Source organism: Scomber scombrus, chromosome 4, assembly GCF_963691925.1.
Source record: "Scomber scombrus chromosome 4, fScoSco1.1, whole genome shotgun sequence".
NCBI lineage: Eukaryota > Metazoa > Chordata > Actinopteri > Scombriformes > Scombridae > Scomber > Scomber scombrus.
In genome coordinates this window covers 1,055,841-1,070,906 of record NC_084973.1, presented here as the reverse complement: position 1 = coordinate 1,070,906, position 15,066 = coordinate 1,055,841, and the positions used below count along the sequence as shown (strand labels likewise).

Below are 15,066 nucleotides of genomic sequence, written 5' to 3'. Positions count from 1 at the left end.
CACTGCAACAGTTGCCATATTTAGCTAACTAACTATGTTACTACAAGCACATACAATTACGTTTAAAATGTTCATCTGCAATTTAACAAACATTAAGCTAGTTAAGGTTAGTAGCTACTTTACATACCGCGACGTGCTTTTTCAGGTTGGAAGACAAGTTTTTATAGGACGTGATATAATTTGTTGGCGGTAAGAACACCAAACAACATCAAACATGGTTTGAGATAAGTAGTGACGTAGTACAGGTACGGCAATACGACTAGTATAATATATACGCGAATCAGCAGAAACAGTTTATTTTCTTAGAATTGTGCAAAAAAAAAAGTTTTTTTAAATCATCAGCTGGCGTAAGCTCAAAAGTAGCGAGTAACGAGAGCATCAATAGAAATGTAGTGGAGTAAAAATAAAAGTATCCCCCAAAAATAATACTCAAGTAAAGTACAGATACTCAAAAACTGTACTTAAGTACAGTACTCAAGTAAATGTACTTTGTTACTGTCCACCACTGAATATGGAAACTTCTCCCAAAATATGACTATTTGTATGGACTTGCTCACAGCCAATCAACACAAGCGTTCTTCATTTAATGCGACATGTGATTGGTTCACTGCCACAGCAGCTACAACCCGTCTGTGGTGGTGAAGTCGTGGTGAATTTGAGTCCAGCAGCCAAGATGCCACCTAAATACTCTAAAGTGTGTCTACACTACACACCTGTTACACCGGATACAAACAAGTGCACTAAATGTGGAATGGGTATCAATGAAGTACTCAGTTGGTATCAGTATCACTCTAACGGTACTTGGATTGGTAAGGGTATCGTCATTTTTTAAACAATACCCAGCCCTATGCACCACTGTCTGCAGTGCTGATGCCACCAGGCACTGATGCTCAGCACCATGGTAGAATGATATCCATAATGTTCAGACTGTTCACGTCAACAAGACATGACGCCTTGTCCAGATCAATGCTGATGTCTTTAAACATCAGCGAGGGTTTTCAGAAGACGTATGTGGATTTAGGACCACTGTGGTGCTATGTATGTGTGTTTTAGGGTTTCACATTGACTTTCTTTAACGTGTTAAAGTGCCCTGGGTGAGTCCACTGTCAACATTTACTTGGTGACATATATATATTGCAATGATTGTCATGTGATAGGTAGAATTTTCTCATTCGATCAGCTTTGGATCCCTCTGTCATTTCATTAGACTAGCTCACTAACTCCATGCCTGTGAAAGCTCATTTATTACCAGCTGAAGTCATTTTTTTTGCCTGAATCAAGCCACTCCTGCACTTTCTCCTCTAAAGAGCGATGCTCAGGAGCTGCAGCTCTAGACTTACTGCTGGCATTGTCTTTAGAGGAGTGGGGACCATCAATCTTTTGTTTTAATAGTGTCTCATTTGTTCACATGCCAGCACCGCAAAATGAAGCCGTAATTACTGACCTTAATTGATGTGGTTTTACCACCTCAGACGATACTTCAGAGCTGTCCTCCCCCCTCACTGTATAGGTCGCACTGCTGTTGTTTGCACTATATTTCTGCAGCTATTGATCGCTATTATGGTAAATCCGATGGGCACAATGGAACTCTATCAGCAAAATGCAGGTTAATTATCTCAGGGTCAACCACTTTGGAATCTTCACAAAGAGACAACCATTCTCTCTTTATTGCCTAACATTAAATTGCAAATACAAATTATTATCTGAGCCCCTTTATTTTGCTAATAAGGGTCCAGCATGGCAGTCATTAAATAGAAGACGACATCCCATCTTCCACAGATTGTATTTGTAAAGTTTGAAACAAGTCAAGTCTAATTTATCTGTTTTGTTATGGTAATTACTTTTCTTTTATTTCATGCCTAGTACGTTCATTCTATTAGGAGCAGCTTCTCAGTTTGTTGTCTTACATTATTAATTAAGAATGTGTTTTGTCACTGCATATTTTCACTTATTCAAAGTACAGTCCAAGGGATATTTATTATATTATATTTATGATATATTTATTATAGATGTGTGTTTTATCACGTCATAGAAATAATACATTTCTAAGTAATACAGAAGTTTACAGATTAGATGCACGGATAAGACACTAGAAAGTTTTTTTTTGAAAGTTATATTTCCTGCTGTTAAGAGAGCTGTCAGACATTTGACTGGGTCGAGATAAATTGGCCTTATAAGAAGGTGCAGAAGCTTATTGATGGTAGGAACCAAAGTTAATGGAATTGATTGTGGATATTGTGTTTGCTTTCTGCAGGGACTCCAGTGAATCGGATTCCTATCATGGCCAAGCAGGTGTTAGATCTCTACATGCTCTACAAGCTCGTCACCGAAAAAGGCGGCTTAGTGGAAGTCATCAATAAGAAAATATGGCGTGAGATCACCAAAGGCCTTAACCTCCCTACCTCCATTACCAGTGCTGCTTTCACTCTCCGAACACAGTGAGTACAGGCAGAGATGATAACCCCAGATGATTGATAACCTGCTCTCACTCGGGCTAGCCACAAGTGTTCCATGTGTGTCCAAGATGAATGACATAATACTTGATGTTTATATTGTAAGCAGCCAGGTCTCTGTGATTAAACATGACCCTTTCTTTTCTTTAAATGCCCATCAAAAGCTTAATGTTTGACTACAACTGTCCAGACAGGTGAAAAGCACAGTCATCTTTATTTAGAAATATAAGTGTGGTCTTTACCTGCCAGTCCCTGCTGTGATTCATGGTAATTATAGTATTCTAGGTGGATCTGTATTTAAGCTATAGTCCCAGTGTTGTTCCACACCAGTGTGTTTGCACACAGCAATCTACTGGCCAAACAGAGAAGCGTAAAACATTATTATTAATTATCATTATTCAATGAGACCCTTCTGTCAATAGGTGATATTTTCTGACCTCCTTAAAGTGAAGCTTTCTGGTAATAAGAAAAGCAGTCTTGAGCTGAATAACAATTCATTTTTTGTCAGTATTCAACAGGGTTATATGTGGAACGGCCTAAAAAAATATCTAAACCCTTAGGTTTCATATTCTTGATAAAGCATGGTAATTATTAAAGGAATATTATGAAAAATTAAAAGTTTTTTTCTGAAAAGGCAGTACTTTTTACTGGATATATTTATGAATCTGCTCATTATATTGCTATAAAGATTATTTGTATTTAGTAACACACATCACAAGACCTGTGTGTGGTTTAGTCAAATTTAAAGTGTTAAAATGTGAAAATAAACGTATGAATAACTTCACACATTCTTTTTTTGTGGACCCAGCATCAAATTTCTGCTTTTAATCCATTTAGAGAGAATATATTAGAGGATTATGGCAAAAATGTCTAAGTGGTGTAACCATAAAAACTTTGTACCAAATAATTCAACTTGCTTAAAAACAGTAAATTGTCAATAAAACACCATATCAACTAGTTTGGCATGATCTTACATTATAACTTTTATATTAAATAAAGGTAATGGAATACAATTGTTCTAAATATTACAATTAATCTGGGGAATCATGACAATCAGGATTTATCATTCTTTTGTGGTTACACCATTTGACATTTTCAGGAGCATTCAGTCTTACTTTTGGTAAAAAATGGTGCAAATGTCATTTCAAATGATATAAAACCAACACAAATACTAAATGTACATTTTAACAAACCTGATGCTGCTTTTTAAATATTTTTTAGCATATTTTTTAATTGCTCATCTTGCCTACCTTTATTTGTTACTGACCCAAATACGGATGTATAAAGAATTCACTCATGTGCATGTTCAGTGTAGTAGTCAAAGTTTCCCTTAAAACCACAAACCGCAACTTTGATTTTTTTCGGTATTGCTTCAGAATCAATGATATGGGTATTTGTCAGTGTGTCAGTGAGTCACAGTGTAGACTCACAGGAGTTGGTGGGAACTCAAAGCACAGATTCCTCTGACTGTGCCACAGGCTGCACCAGAAGGAATATATTATCAATAAGTGTGCTCTGGTGTCAAATGGCCTGGCCAATCAGTTCTGCTCCTCTCTCTCCTTTTCAAAATAAAGCACTGCCTGCCATGCTGTATGAATTCTTCTGTAATGAAAAAGATTATCCAGACCATCCTCCATTAAGAGGAAACTGTTTCTTTTATCCAAGGGTCAATACATATGATATCCATAGCAGTTTTATCAGGTTTCAAGAGAACGTCCTGCCGTCAATCCAGTTCCTTTTTTGGATGTTGTAAATACTTTATATCCAAGACACGTACAGCTCTGAACTCAGATTCTGTTTGAATCTCTTTTTAAGAATATATTTAAAAGTCTCACTGTTAAACCAAGAACAAGACTTTAGAAGACTGCAGAAGACCACTTTAGTTAGCATCATTGACTATTAATGACAGACTTGTTCAGAATAGTGGTAAAAGAAAGTCCATATTCATGGGTTGATTAATTAGTTAAATGTGGCTGTTTTAATGTATATATAATGTCAGAAGTGACTTAGTTTAAAGGGATAGAAGCTCTGTGGTTTTTGGTGATAATGTGGACAAAGGAACTATCTGAGATACAGTGTTTATTATCATTTGTAAACTGTGCTTAATATGAAAACAATTGTATTTGCAGGTACATACATGAAATCTCACCCGGCAGAAACTAATTAATTGATTATTGGATGATTGATTGACAACATGGGACAAAGTGACAAAAAGCCAAGTAAATCATTGAATTTGTCTCCCTCCCTGCAGGTATATGAAGTACCTCTACCCGTATGAATGTGAAAAGCGGGGACTGAGCTCCCCTGGTGAGCTTCAGGCAGCTATTGACAGCAACCGGCGGGAAGGCCGTCGGCAGAGCTACGGCTCCACCATCTTCAGCTACTCTCCTGTGGGCACCCCCACCCTCCTGTCTTCACCAAAGATGCAGATGTCCCACCTTTCTATGCCCCATCATAACAGTGGCCATATCTCCCAGGTGTCTGTGATCAAGAAAGGTAAGATAAGACCATACAAGATACAAGGATGAGACAAAACAATATATGACACAAGATGTGAAGAAATATTAAACAAGATAAAGTCTCCAACTTTATTTCAATTAACAGATAGAAGCAGGTTGATACTGCTCTCACTTTCCCTTTTTAACATTTATTTTATCATTTACAAGATAAGACCAGCTATGATACGATCAGAGACTGATATCTATATCAAATGAAACCAGAACTATGGCTAAATACCACTAAAGGGAAGTAAGAAAATGTGTAGTTTTCAGCTAACATTGTTGGTGAAGTTTGAATCACAGTTTTACCTTTTTAGGCAGTTTAGTAGTTTTTGTCACAATGCAATCATCAGGCCAGATTATTTTTCTGTCCCTCTAAGGATGATTCATTTCCTCCTTCATGAATACTTTGTCGAGGAAAAGATTGCACATGATCTATTACACAGATTACAACATCTTTTTGAGAAATTGTTGCATGATTACCTGCCCACTTAAGGAGAAGTCAGTGTGTTTGCATGTCAGAAATTGATTTCACAATAGCTGCCCCATTTCCATCCATTCATCTTCATGTAACTTGTGGGCAGTATGGTCATTCTCCCCAAAGAGGAAACATCTTGCAGGACTTCCTTATATCAGCGCCAGCAATTTCCGAGACACACTAATGCACCACAAAGAGCACGGGAGCTCTTTGATTATGGGTCCTCAAGGAAAAACAGCATCTGACTGATCTGTGTAGCATTCCATGGAGATAGAGCTTGTTTTTACATCAGCCATGTCTAAAGCACAAGCAAAGCTACTGTAGCCACTACTCTACTCTTATTAGTCATTTTTTATAAGGATAAAGAATTAAAGAACATTCATTTATTTGTATTAATAGCTTCAGTAAAGGCTGGCAGATATATTATGAGTGTGTGTTAGAGAGATACTGTATCATATCAGAAGGTGTGTCCTTGGCTTTGTCTCGAGGGCTCTGACAGAATAGTTCAGTTCAGTCACTCAGTAGCTGCAGCTGCTGCTTTCATCTAAGTTTTGATCTCTAAGCATATTTAAAAAGATGTTACACCACATTTTTTTGTAAATTTCAGAATATAGCTAACATTTGTTTTGTTGTTAGCGTTTTTCTTTTCCATCTTTTATGTACTTCATGCCTCTTGTTATGTTTTTTGGATGTCCTCAACCAGCAGCAGAATTTCCCAATTGAGCTGATCTTCTGTAAATTCATCCCTTTTTATGTGCTTTTAAGATACTGAATAATTTAGTGCATTAAATTCTATTGGAGGTAATGCCTTTGCAGAATATCAATATAAGGAATGTTTGAGTGGACAACAGGGCAGATGTAAGATGAATCTTCTATGATTGGGTGTTCTGCTCCAAGCATACAAGTCTACTTGTTATTAATCATGTGATCACTTGAGAGCTGCTGTTAAAGGACAGGCTCTGTAGAGCGTAATCTTCAGATGTTTAAATACAACCCAGATAGCAGCCTCATAAGATAAATAGAACTTTAATAAAATGCTTTCAAAAGACTCTCTGCTAAAGATAATACAAATATTCACACAAAATATATAAATATGATGAAGAAATGTGAAATGATCGAGGATGTCAAAGATACTAGTGCTGCTGAAAAACATGAGAGCAGTATGAGCTAAAGGAAAAGACAAACATTATTTATATCATAATGTGACAGGAGCTCTCACAGTGTATTTGAGACATGTATAAGCATGCAGACTGGTTCAGAGACAGATGTCACCCTCTTAATAGTCTTTTTCTGTCCAGAGGAGCCAATGATGGCTAGCTGCCTGCCCAGTCGGATGGCCCTGCCCATGTCTCCCAGTGGCCATCATGCTGCAGCTGTGGCTGCCCAGGCAGTAGCGGCTCAGGCTGCTGCTCAGGCTGCAGCAGCCGTTCAGGCGGCAGCTCTGGAACAGCTCAGAGAGAAGCTGGAAAGCGGTGAACCTCCAGAGAAGAAGATGATGATGGTGGCAGAGGAACAGCAGAGGCTAATGCAGCACGCACTGCAGCAGAACCTGCTGGCTATGGCCACCCAGCTGCCCCTCAACATCAAACTTAACAACAGAGGTGAGATTCTCTGAGGGGCTTTGATGACACTGATCTGAGATGTTTTCTCTGTTCTCTGCTGTTCTCTCTGTTCAGTGAGCCACACTGTTGTACTGGGTAACATGTTCCTTCATTACCATGAACACACACACACACACACACACACTGTAGTTTATTTTGGGCTCAACTCACTACCCTGCTGCCAGAAATACTCACTATAGCACCAGTTGAATATTAATCCCACACTGAAAATAAACACCAGCAGTTGCACAATATCCTCCTATTTGAGTCATGTTTGTTTTAATGTTCTGAAGGAAGAGTTGAGTGTCACAGACAGAATAAGGAAGTACACTTTTTTTTCTTCTTTTGGTCCTATTTAGAATAATGCCAGCCTTATCCTTTAAAAAGCTGATCATTCTAACTCACTAAGTGTTGTTTTACCTTCAAATATTTCATATGGATCTAGTAAAACACAGGGATATAGCCATTAAATGTATCATGTCAAATCAGGTACAACAGCCTCCTTCAATGATAATATGTCTACCAATGGGTGACATGTCAAAATCAGCTAATGGCCCTTCCAGTGAGGCTGTCTGAGGTCCCACTGTGAAACACCTGAACCACTAATGTGCACATAGTTCATCATATAACATGTGTAATTTGAGCTCAGCTCCACAGATGTTATGAAGAAATAGTTCTTCACCACAGGCAGAATCCAGCTTGTCATGAGTAAAAATGCTCATCTGGCTCGGCTTTAGTTGCAGCCAGCACAGCTCATGACAAGCCATAAGTCACATATGACTTAATGATAGAGGCCAAAGGAAGAATAAGAGGCCTATCTGCTCAAGTGTGATATCATTTCTGTCTGCATCACTGCCTCTCTCATATTAGTCATAATAACAGGCTTTGCACTTGATAACTGATGGAAAAATGAGTGAGAATCTTTCCCAGGTTAATTTCCATGCTGGTCGTCTGGCTCTGGCCCTCACATATAAACACTGTCATTTAAAGATTACATCCAAACACTATTATTTGTCTCCACCCAGATGCATTTGATATCACAGCAGCTACCTAAGATCACTGTGTGCGTGTAGTGCTAGTCTGTTTTCTTAAGACATTTCCATTATTTCAGAACCAGTCACATTTATTCAAGCAAGTTTTCCAGCTGTGTGTGTGTGTGTGTGTGCTGCGATACTGTTCATCTATAACTGACATGTACAAATGGCTGTAACATCTTTTGACAGTTCTTTCTCCCCAGAACTCTTTAATAAAGCTCTCCTTATCCTGTCACTCTCTGAATTATCACCAATACTCCATTGGGGCGCTCCTCTTGCTCCTTCTGTTCCCTTTCTAAATGCTCATATTGAGTTTTTCTCTCTCTCGTTCTCTGCCTCCTCTCTTGACAGATGATAGACAAGAAACCGCATTGAACCTGTCTACCAACGGCATTAGCAGCATCAACATGTCAATAGAAATAAATGGAGTTGTCTACACAGGTAAATAGAGGGGCCGTTTGCTGATGTAATTGCAGGCAGGAAATTCAATAAGTTATAGCAGCACCCTGGTGCTTAGTCCTCTACGCAATTTGATGTCTTTGCTATAAAATCCATTGTAATGAAGTGGCAGTCCAATAGAGTTAAAAAAGTTAAATATCTCAAAATTGGGCCTGTAGATTGGAGGTCGATGGGGCTTATTGTCTTATGTGCCAGCCTAGTGTGTGTGTGTGTGTGTGTGTATGTGTGTGTGTGTGTGTGTGTGTGCGTGTGTGTGCATGCGTGCGTGCGTGCGTGTGTGCGTGTGTGTGTGCGTGTAAACGGAGGTAGCTTGTTTCTTGAGGTAATTACTGCCTCTGTACTTTAACATGTCAGGGTATTGGCCCAGTGGTCGTCACTTCACATCTGAGCTCTTACTCTGACAGCTTTATTATTTTTTATATATTTATTTATGTATTTATTTATTTATTTATTTACATAGCCTGAAGCACACATTTGTATCAGAGGGATGTACAGTCTGTACCAGTTTTTTGAAGAGAATACAACATGTTTGAATACTGATTTTTGAATTTGTTTAATTAAAAACAGGTCCAATTTTTTACATTTGCATATATAAAAATGTGTATAAGATGTGCACAAAAATTTAATTTTAATTTTATTTCCAATTTTGTAAACTGTGGGTCACATTTTGTGATCACAATTGTGATTTTAAGATAATTAATTAAATTGAAGTCAATTACAGATAAGTGAAATGTAATCTCTCTTGATTAAAACAGACACGGACATATCAAATGTGGCAGATTAAAAATAAATCAATGTTAAATTGATCTTTAGATGCAAAAATCCTGAATTATGTTAGTGTATTATTGTTATTATTAGTAGTAGTAGTAGTATTGTAATATAGTATTATTTTAATATTAACAATTAAACAGATAGTGTTTACTATGCAGCTTGGAAGGTATGAAAAAGTGATGTTATTTTTTGTAAACAGACTAAAACAGATTAAAAAAACAGTAGCATGGTCCTTTAAAAAGTGATGGCAGGACAGCGTAGAGTTTGAGGCTGACTTTGACTTCATGTTTGCTCCTCAGGCATCCTGTTTGCTCGGCAGTCGGCCATAGCAGGGATTACGGGACACCGTGGGAAGCACAGCAACTGTCAGACTCAGGGAAAGACAAGTCCCACACAGTTCCAACCGTCCTGCTCATCTTCCTCCTCATCCTCCTCCTCCTCTCTACACGGACACAGAAACTCCTCCCCGTGAGTTACCTGTCCCTCCTCACCTCCTTCTCCTCCTCCCACCCCACCAGGGAGGAGTCAGACACACAATCATCAGATACACTCCAGCTGTTTTTGAAGGATGCTTTCGCTTCATCAGAATTCTTGTATGTCAGCTGACAACAAGATGAAAAGCAACAAATAAACTCACAGACTAAATACTTTGGCAAGAGATCTGCTCCATCTCCATTCTCCTCCTGCTCCTACTGCTCTGAATTAGCAGTGTGTTTTCGAGGACATTCAACCTCTGTGTGTTATAATTGTCTTGCAAGTCCTCAGAGACATCTGTTCAGTGTGGAACAGCTCAAAGGCACAGTCGCTCGTCAACCTCGAGGTGCAACATGGAGGAAGGCGAATGAAGATTCTCACTCGTGCCCCAGAAATAATCAAACGATGAGGCGGCCGGACAGTTAAACTTCCACAAGGAATCACAGTTCATCTATTTGTAGGCTTTATGACAGACCTCAGAAACTTGCTGCTTACAACTAATACCAAAGAAGAAAACAGATCTATGCTTCTTCAACATGCATTTACAGCTTTAGCACCAATGATCAAAGATTATAGCAAGAATACAAACAGACAAAGCACATCTGAAGAGGAAATGACTGTCTAGACTGCAGAACCGTTTGTTCTCATTAGAGACTTGTGACACTGTCTCTCAACTATATCAGATCTTCACTGGACAGTTTGTTGGTAATGAGTCAACGTGTAGGCAGCAACATGGCTAGCACAGTGATGTAACTGTGGATCCACGCAGTGAAAGTGAAGTGTTTAACATGTGGATTTGTGTAGCATAGCTTAGTGACAGTAAATTGTCTTCTCTTAAACACAGTCAGCTCAGTCCACAGAAGATAAGCAGCTGATTTTTGTCTTGTTAGCTTGCTAACTAGCCAGCAGGCCAACTGAACCAAGCACCTATGCTTTAAATTAACACATAGCTCTATCCACTAGTAACAAACACAGTCCCAATCCATATTGTATACTAATACTACACACACACACACACACACACACACACACACACACACACACACACACACACACACACACACACACACACACACACACACATTTTCTCTCTTCTTGGTTTGCTTTTGTGTGGTGCGCTTCATTGCGCATGTGCATTAGTGTCTCTCAGTGGTCCTGGACCTTTACTATGTGCTTACATTCAGATCATCTCATCCACAAACTTTTTTTTCTGGTCTCTGGGAGTTTTACAAATTTTACAATTTCATGATTTGATTTTTCAGAAGGTAATAATTGATCTTGTTTGCTGAGGTCAATTATTACATCTCTTTTATTTTGTCTGTGTGAGATTTTTTAATGCAGTACAGTGATTGGCCACTGGGACAAATTGGCTCCTTACCTCTTCTGTTACGCTGTGTATTAAACACTGCACCTAAAGACTCCTTCACACAGTTAGGAAGAGTATATAATATGAAACTGGGACACAGTTATTAACTTTTCATATTTTAGCTATTGTGCTAATCAGATGCAGCAAAAACAACTTTATGATAGGCTTGGTAACAAGCTACCATTAGCCAAACAGAGAATTATTCACACGCATCAGTGATGAAATAATATGTTCTACAAACTGCCCAAAAATGAATCATGTGCTGAGTCAGCTGTGGTGTTCATGTAAAAAACAAAGAGCTGTTCAGTATGCCATCACTTGGAAGCCCTTATGGAAAGCAGCTGAGGACATTCGTTTAATCTTTTTTCCAAGTTTTATTTTACTGTAATCACAAAATAAGTCTCAAATGATTTTGATTACGAGAACTCATTATTGTGATCATAAAATTAATTATTTGTTGAGTAGAGATCACAAAATATGAATACATCATCATTTTGAACACAAGCTTGTCAGGAAAGACCACAAGCATTGTTCCTGTCCAGTGCTTTCCACATTCATTAGGGTAAATATCACAATCAACATCATTGCTCCACTGTTGGGGTTGTGTTCAGAAATACTTACAACATCTCTGCTGGGGCTGCGTGGGGGGGAGAGCTGCAGCACATGAGATTGCATCTTTCTTTACAGTAATATTCTGCAACACACATTGACTAAAACAGGACCATTCATGACCAGACACTAGCAGTGATGTTGATTAACATTATAAGACAGAAGCACAAAGCTGATGTGATATTGATGGGGAAATGACAGTCTTGAGATACAATCAAGAGAGTCCTTGTGTGTCGCGGAATTCTTCGAGAATTGATGGTGACAGGAAAGGGCAGAGCACTTGAGGCAGTAGGTGAACAGAAATAAAGAGGTGACAGCAGGAAATACAAAGACAGGTAGCCTGTAGGAAAGAGTCATCAGTCACACAGTGGTTTTATATTGTGAATAGAATCCAGGTTTCTTTTTTTTAAGTAATGCACTTGTATCCAACATCAGAGACCTTATCCTTACATCTTTCTTTCTTTCTTTCTTTCTTTCTTTCTTTCTTTCTTTCTTTCTTTCTTTCTTTCTTTCTTTCTTTCTTTCTTTCTTTCTTTCTTTCTTACTCTCTCTTTCTTTTATAAAATTATAAAATATTTTCTTTATTGTAAAGGGAAATGGGGAACGTTGTTTGAAGATATATGGGTTTTTATTAAGGCAGTTAAAGCTTTTAATTGCAGATTTTATTTATTGTTTTATATTCAATCCTGCAAATGTTGCATTCAGTTCCACCACTTTGTTTGCAAACCATTTTTAAGAGTCTTCTTGAATGCAGATACCTCACCAATCTACCTGTATATAATCATAGTAAAGTATGAATACAAGATATACCTCATCATTTATTTTTATTGTACAGCCACTTGAAAATCAATGTTTTTCTTCAACAGATCACTGGATTTTTGTTTTTCATATTTTGTATGATTATACCAAAGAAGGGAATATTTTATTGATACACATCTACCTCATTTGTTATAGACTGTGCCAACAAGCATGTCCACAATCTTAATTGCCAGTGTATCCATGGTGTTTCATATTAATGTATTTATGTGAACACAAAATGCTTTTCAGTCTTAAATGGTTTATACTAGAGAATGAAGCAACATGTTCAAAGTGCTTTTTTACTTTGGGTGTTGTGCCGGCACAACAGAACAGCCTTTAGTGAGACACAGTAGGACACTTGTCAAAATGGTTGATATCTGCATGAAAAAATGTAGAGGAAGGCAGCACCTCGCACCAATGCCAACCACACATTTCCTAATTGTCTTGTCCAGCAGGGCCTGATGATGGAAACTTCAGTTGGTTGTAGGGTTGAAGGTTTTTCTGTCATTTTAAAATCATTACTTCCCAGGATTATGTGACTTCTTTCCCAGAATACATGATTTCTTACAGTTTGAGTAAAACATAGAACTGCAGGTATTTAATCACAAAACTGCAGTTTCTGGAATATTCTTATGTTTCTGATTTAATTTACATTCGCCTAAGACATAATATTATTAGTTGGACAATGCTGTGAGATGCAGTTAAAGCATACTAAGTGCAGTATTGCTTACTGTTCTGAATACAGCAGGCAGTCCTTAAAGACAATTGGATCTGCTCATATCATAGTAGCAGTTATTCAATGTTGCACTTCAGTATTTAGCAGTTGTGTGGCAGTGAAGTATCTGAAGCACACAGATGCACAAAGACATGTTATCACACATTATTCAAAATTTGCAGGTATTTTTTTCCAGTAAAAGGGATTTGATTTTGGGGAGACCTACTGGGAAATATCAAGATTGTAATTCTCAGTATTCCATCCTAGTGGATCTGTCAATCTGGTCAACACTTATTTCCAGAACAAGAACACAACTAAATGTCCCAGTTTTCATCAAATGTCCTGTGGATGTTCATGGTCCTTTGAGGGTGGTTCTGACAGATTCTGATTACCCCCTGACCTTTTCTCTAACATGACCATCAGGACAAAGATGTACCTGCTTGTACAAAAGCAGAAATCTAGATGAGTATATTACTGTTGAATTTACTGAGTTTATTCATGCTCCCCAGTTCATGAAGCCTGTTGATGTTAATGACACATGATGTTTCCTCAGATCTGCATTCTTGAGAGTTGGTGTCTTCTTCACTGTGTAGAATTTTTCATGCAGATTGTTCACAAATGTTCACAAATTTCAGCCAAAAGCTAGACCTAGTTCAGTTTCATGATGACAGTGTAAGGCTCCAGGCTGATAACTGATGATGAAGCTAACAATACATTGTGTGACTGTGTATAGATTGTTTGTTGTTGAAAATTGTACAGACACAATCATGCAGCAGAGGACAATCCTCAGCCACTGAGACGAGCGGACTTCTCAGCTGCCAGTTGACTATTTTGCACGTAGTTACAGAAAAGCCCAAAAAAGTTCTCTTCCTTATACAAAGAGTTGGTGTTTTAACCTTGAACACAGAAACCATAGATATAAATATAACCAATATAAATGGGCTACACAGACTTCTATCATCTGGAAAGTCTGGCATGAACGTTTCAGTCATGGTTGTGTTTGTTTTGTTCAGGCAAAGCTAGGGTCTTTTCAGACCTCTGATCACTTTTTTTTATTAATCTAATCCAGAAGAATCCAGACATGTTTATCATTGTGATATGGATGAAGGTATTTTAGGCATTTGGGGTTCTGGAAGTAAAAGTCTAGTTTATTTTCTCATAGATAATGTGAGGTGACTGACTGTTGGAACTTGAATTGCATGGACATGAAACTCTCCTGGTTAAGTCATCAGTTCAAAAGATGAACTCATTTTAAGAATCTGAACAATGTGATCATGATAAGGGTCCTTTATCAAGAACAGAAGTGCACCTGTGTATTTTCTACTTCCATGATGCTTCTGACTGAACAGATTCTCTGTGTAAACGCAGCACTGGCACAGTCTATTCCTCATAATAGTCTTTTCCTCCTCCTGCACATACTGCTGAATGATGCCAGTCACTGAGTCCTTCAGATGACTGTGAAGCAGCAGCATGGAATCACTGGCATTCTTCTCACCAAAGAGTTTTTTAAACTTTGTTTTTTGTCATATCCGACAGCAGAGCAGACAAAGAGAAAGGAACTGGTCTGTCTGCAGCAGTTAAATAAAAAATAAAAAGAATTGACTTATGTAATCAAATAACATGTTGTTTACTTTGTATTTTAGCTATGCTATGCTGGTAGTTTTTAGACACTAATGGCTTTATTAGCTGTGTATGAAGCTTTAAATGTTTCTTTCATTTCCCTTTCGTTCATCTTGGATGAATCCAGTGCATTATGGGAATGCTGGATTGTGGTGCTCAGGGGTTAAAAATGTTCAAAAAAAGGTGAAAG

General features: G+C 38.0%; 1 protein-coding gene across 1 annotated transcript in view; it reads left to right on the top strand.

Annotated features, from left to right (window-relative positions):
• arid3c (AT rich interactive domain 3C (BRIGHT-like)) overlaps positions 1-9,766 on the top strand; it is an 83,533-nt gene extending 73,767 nt beyond the window's left edge. The window contains exons 5-9 of the mRNA XM_062417394.1: positions 2,255-2,438; positions 4,705-4,949; positions 6,728-7,035; positions 8,406-8,505; positions 9,594-9,766. Of these exons, the coding sequence (XP_062273378.1) occupies positions 2,255-2,438; positions 4,705-4,949; positions 6,728-7,035; positions 8,406-8,505; positions 9,594-9,766 (1,010 nt within the window). The remainder of the gene's footprint in view (positions 1-2,254; positions 2,439-4,704; positions 4,950-6,727; positions 7,036-8,405; positions 8,506-9,593) is intronic.
• Positions 9,767-15,066: the final 5,300 nt, after the last annotated feature.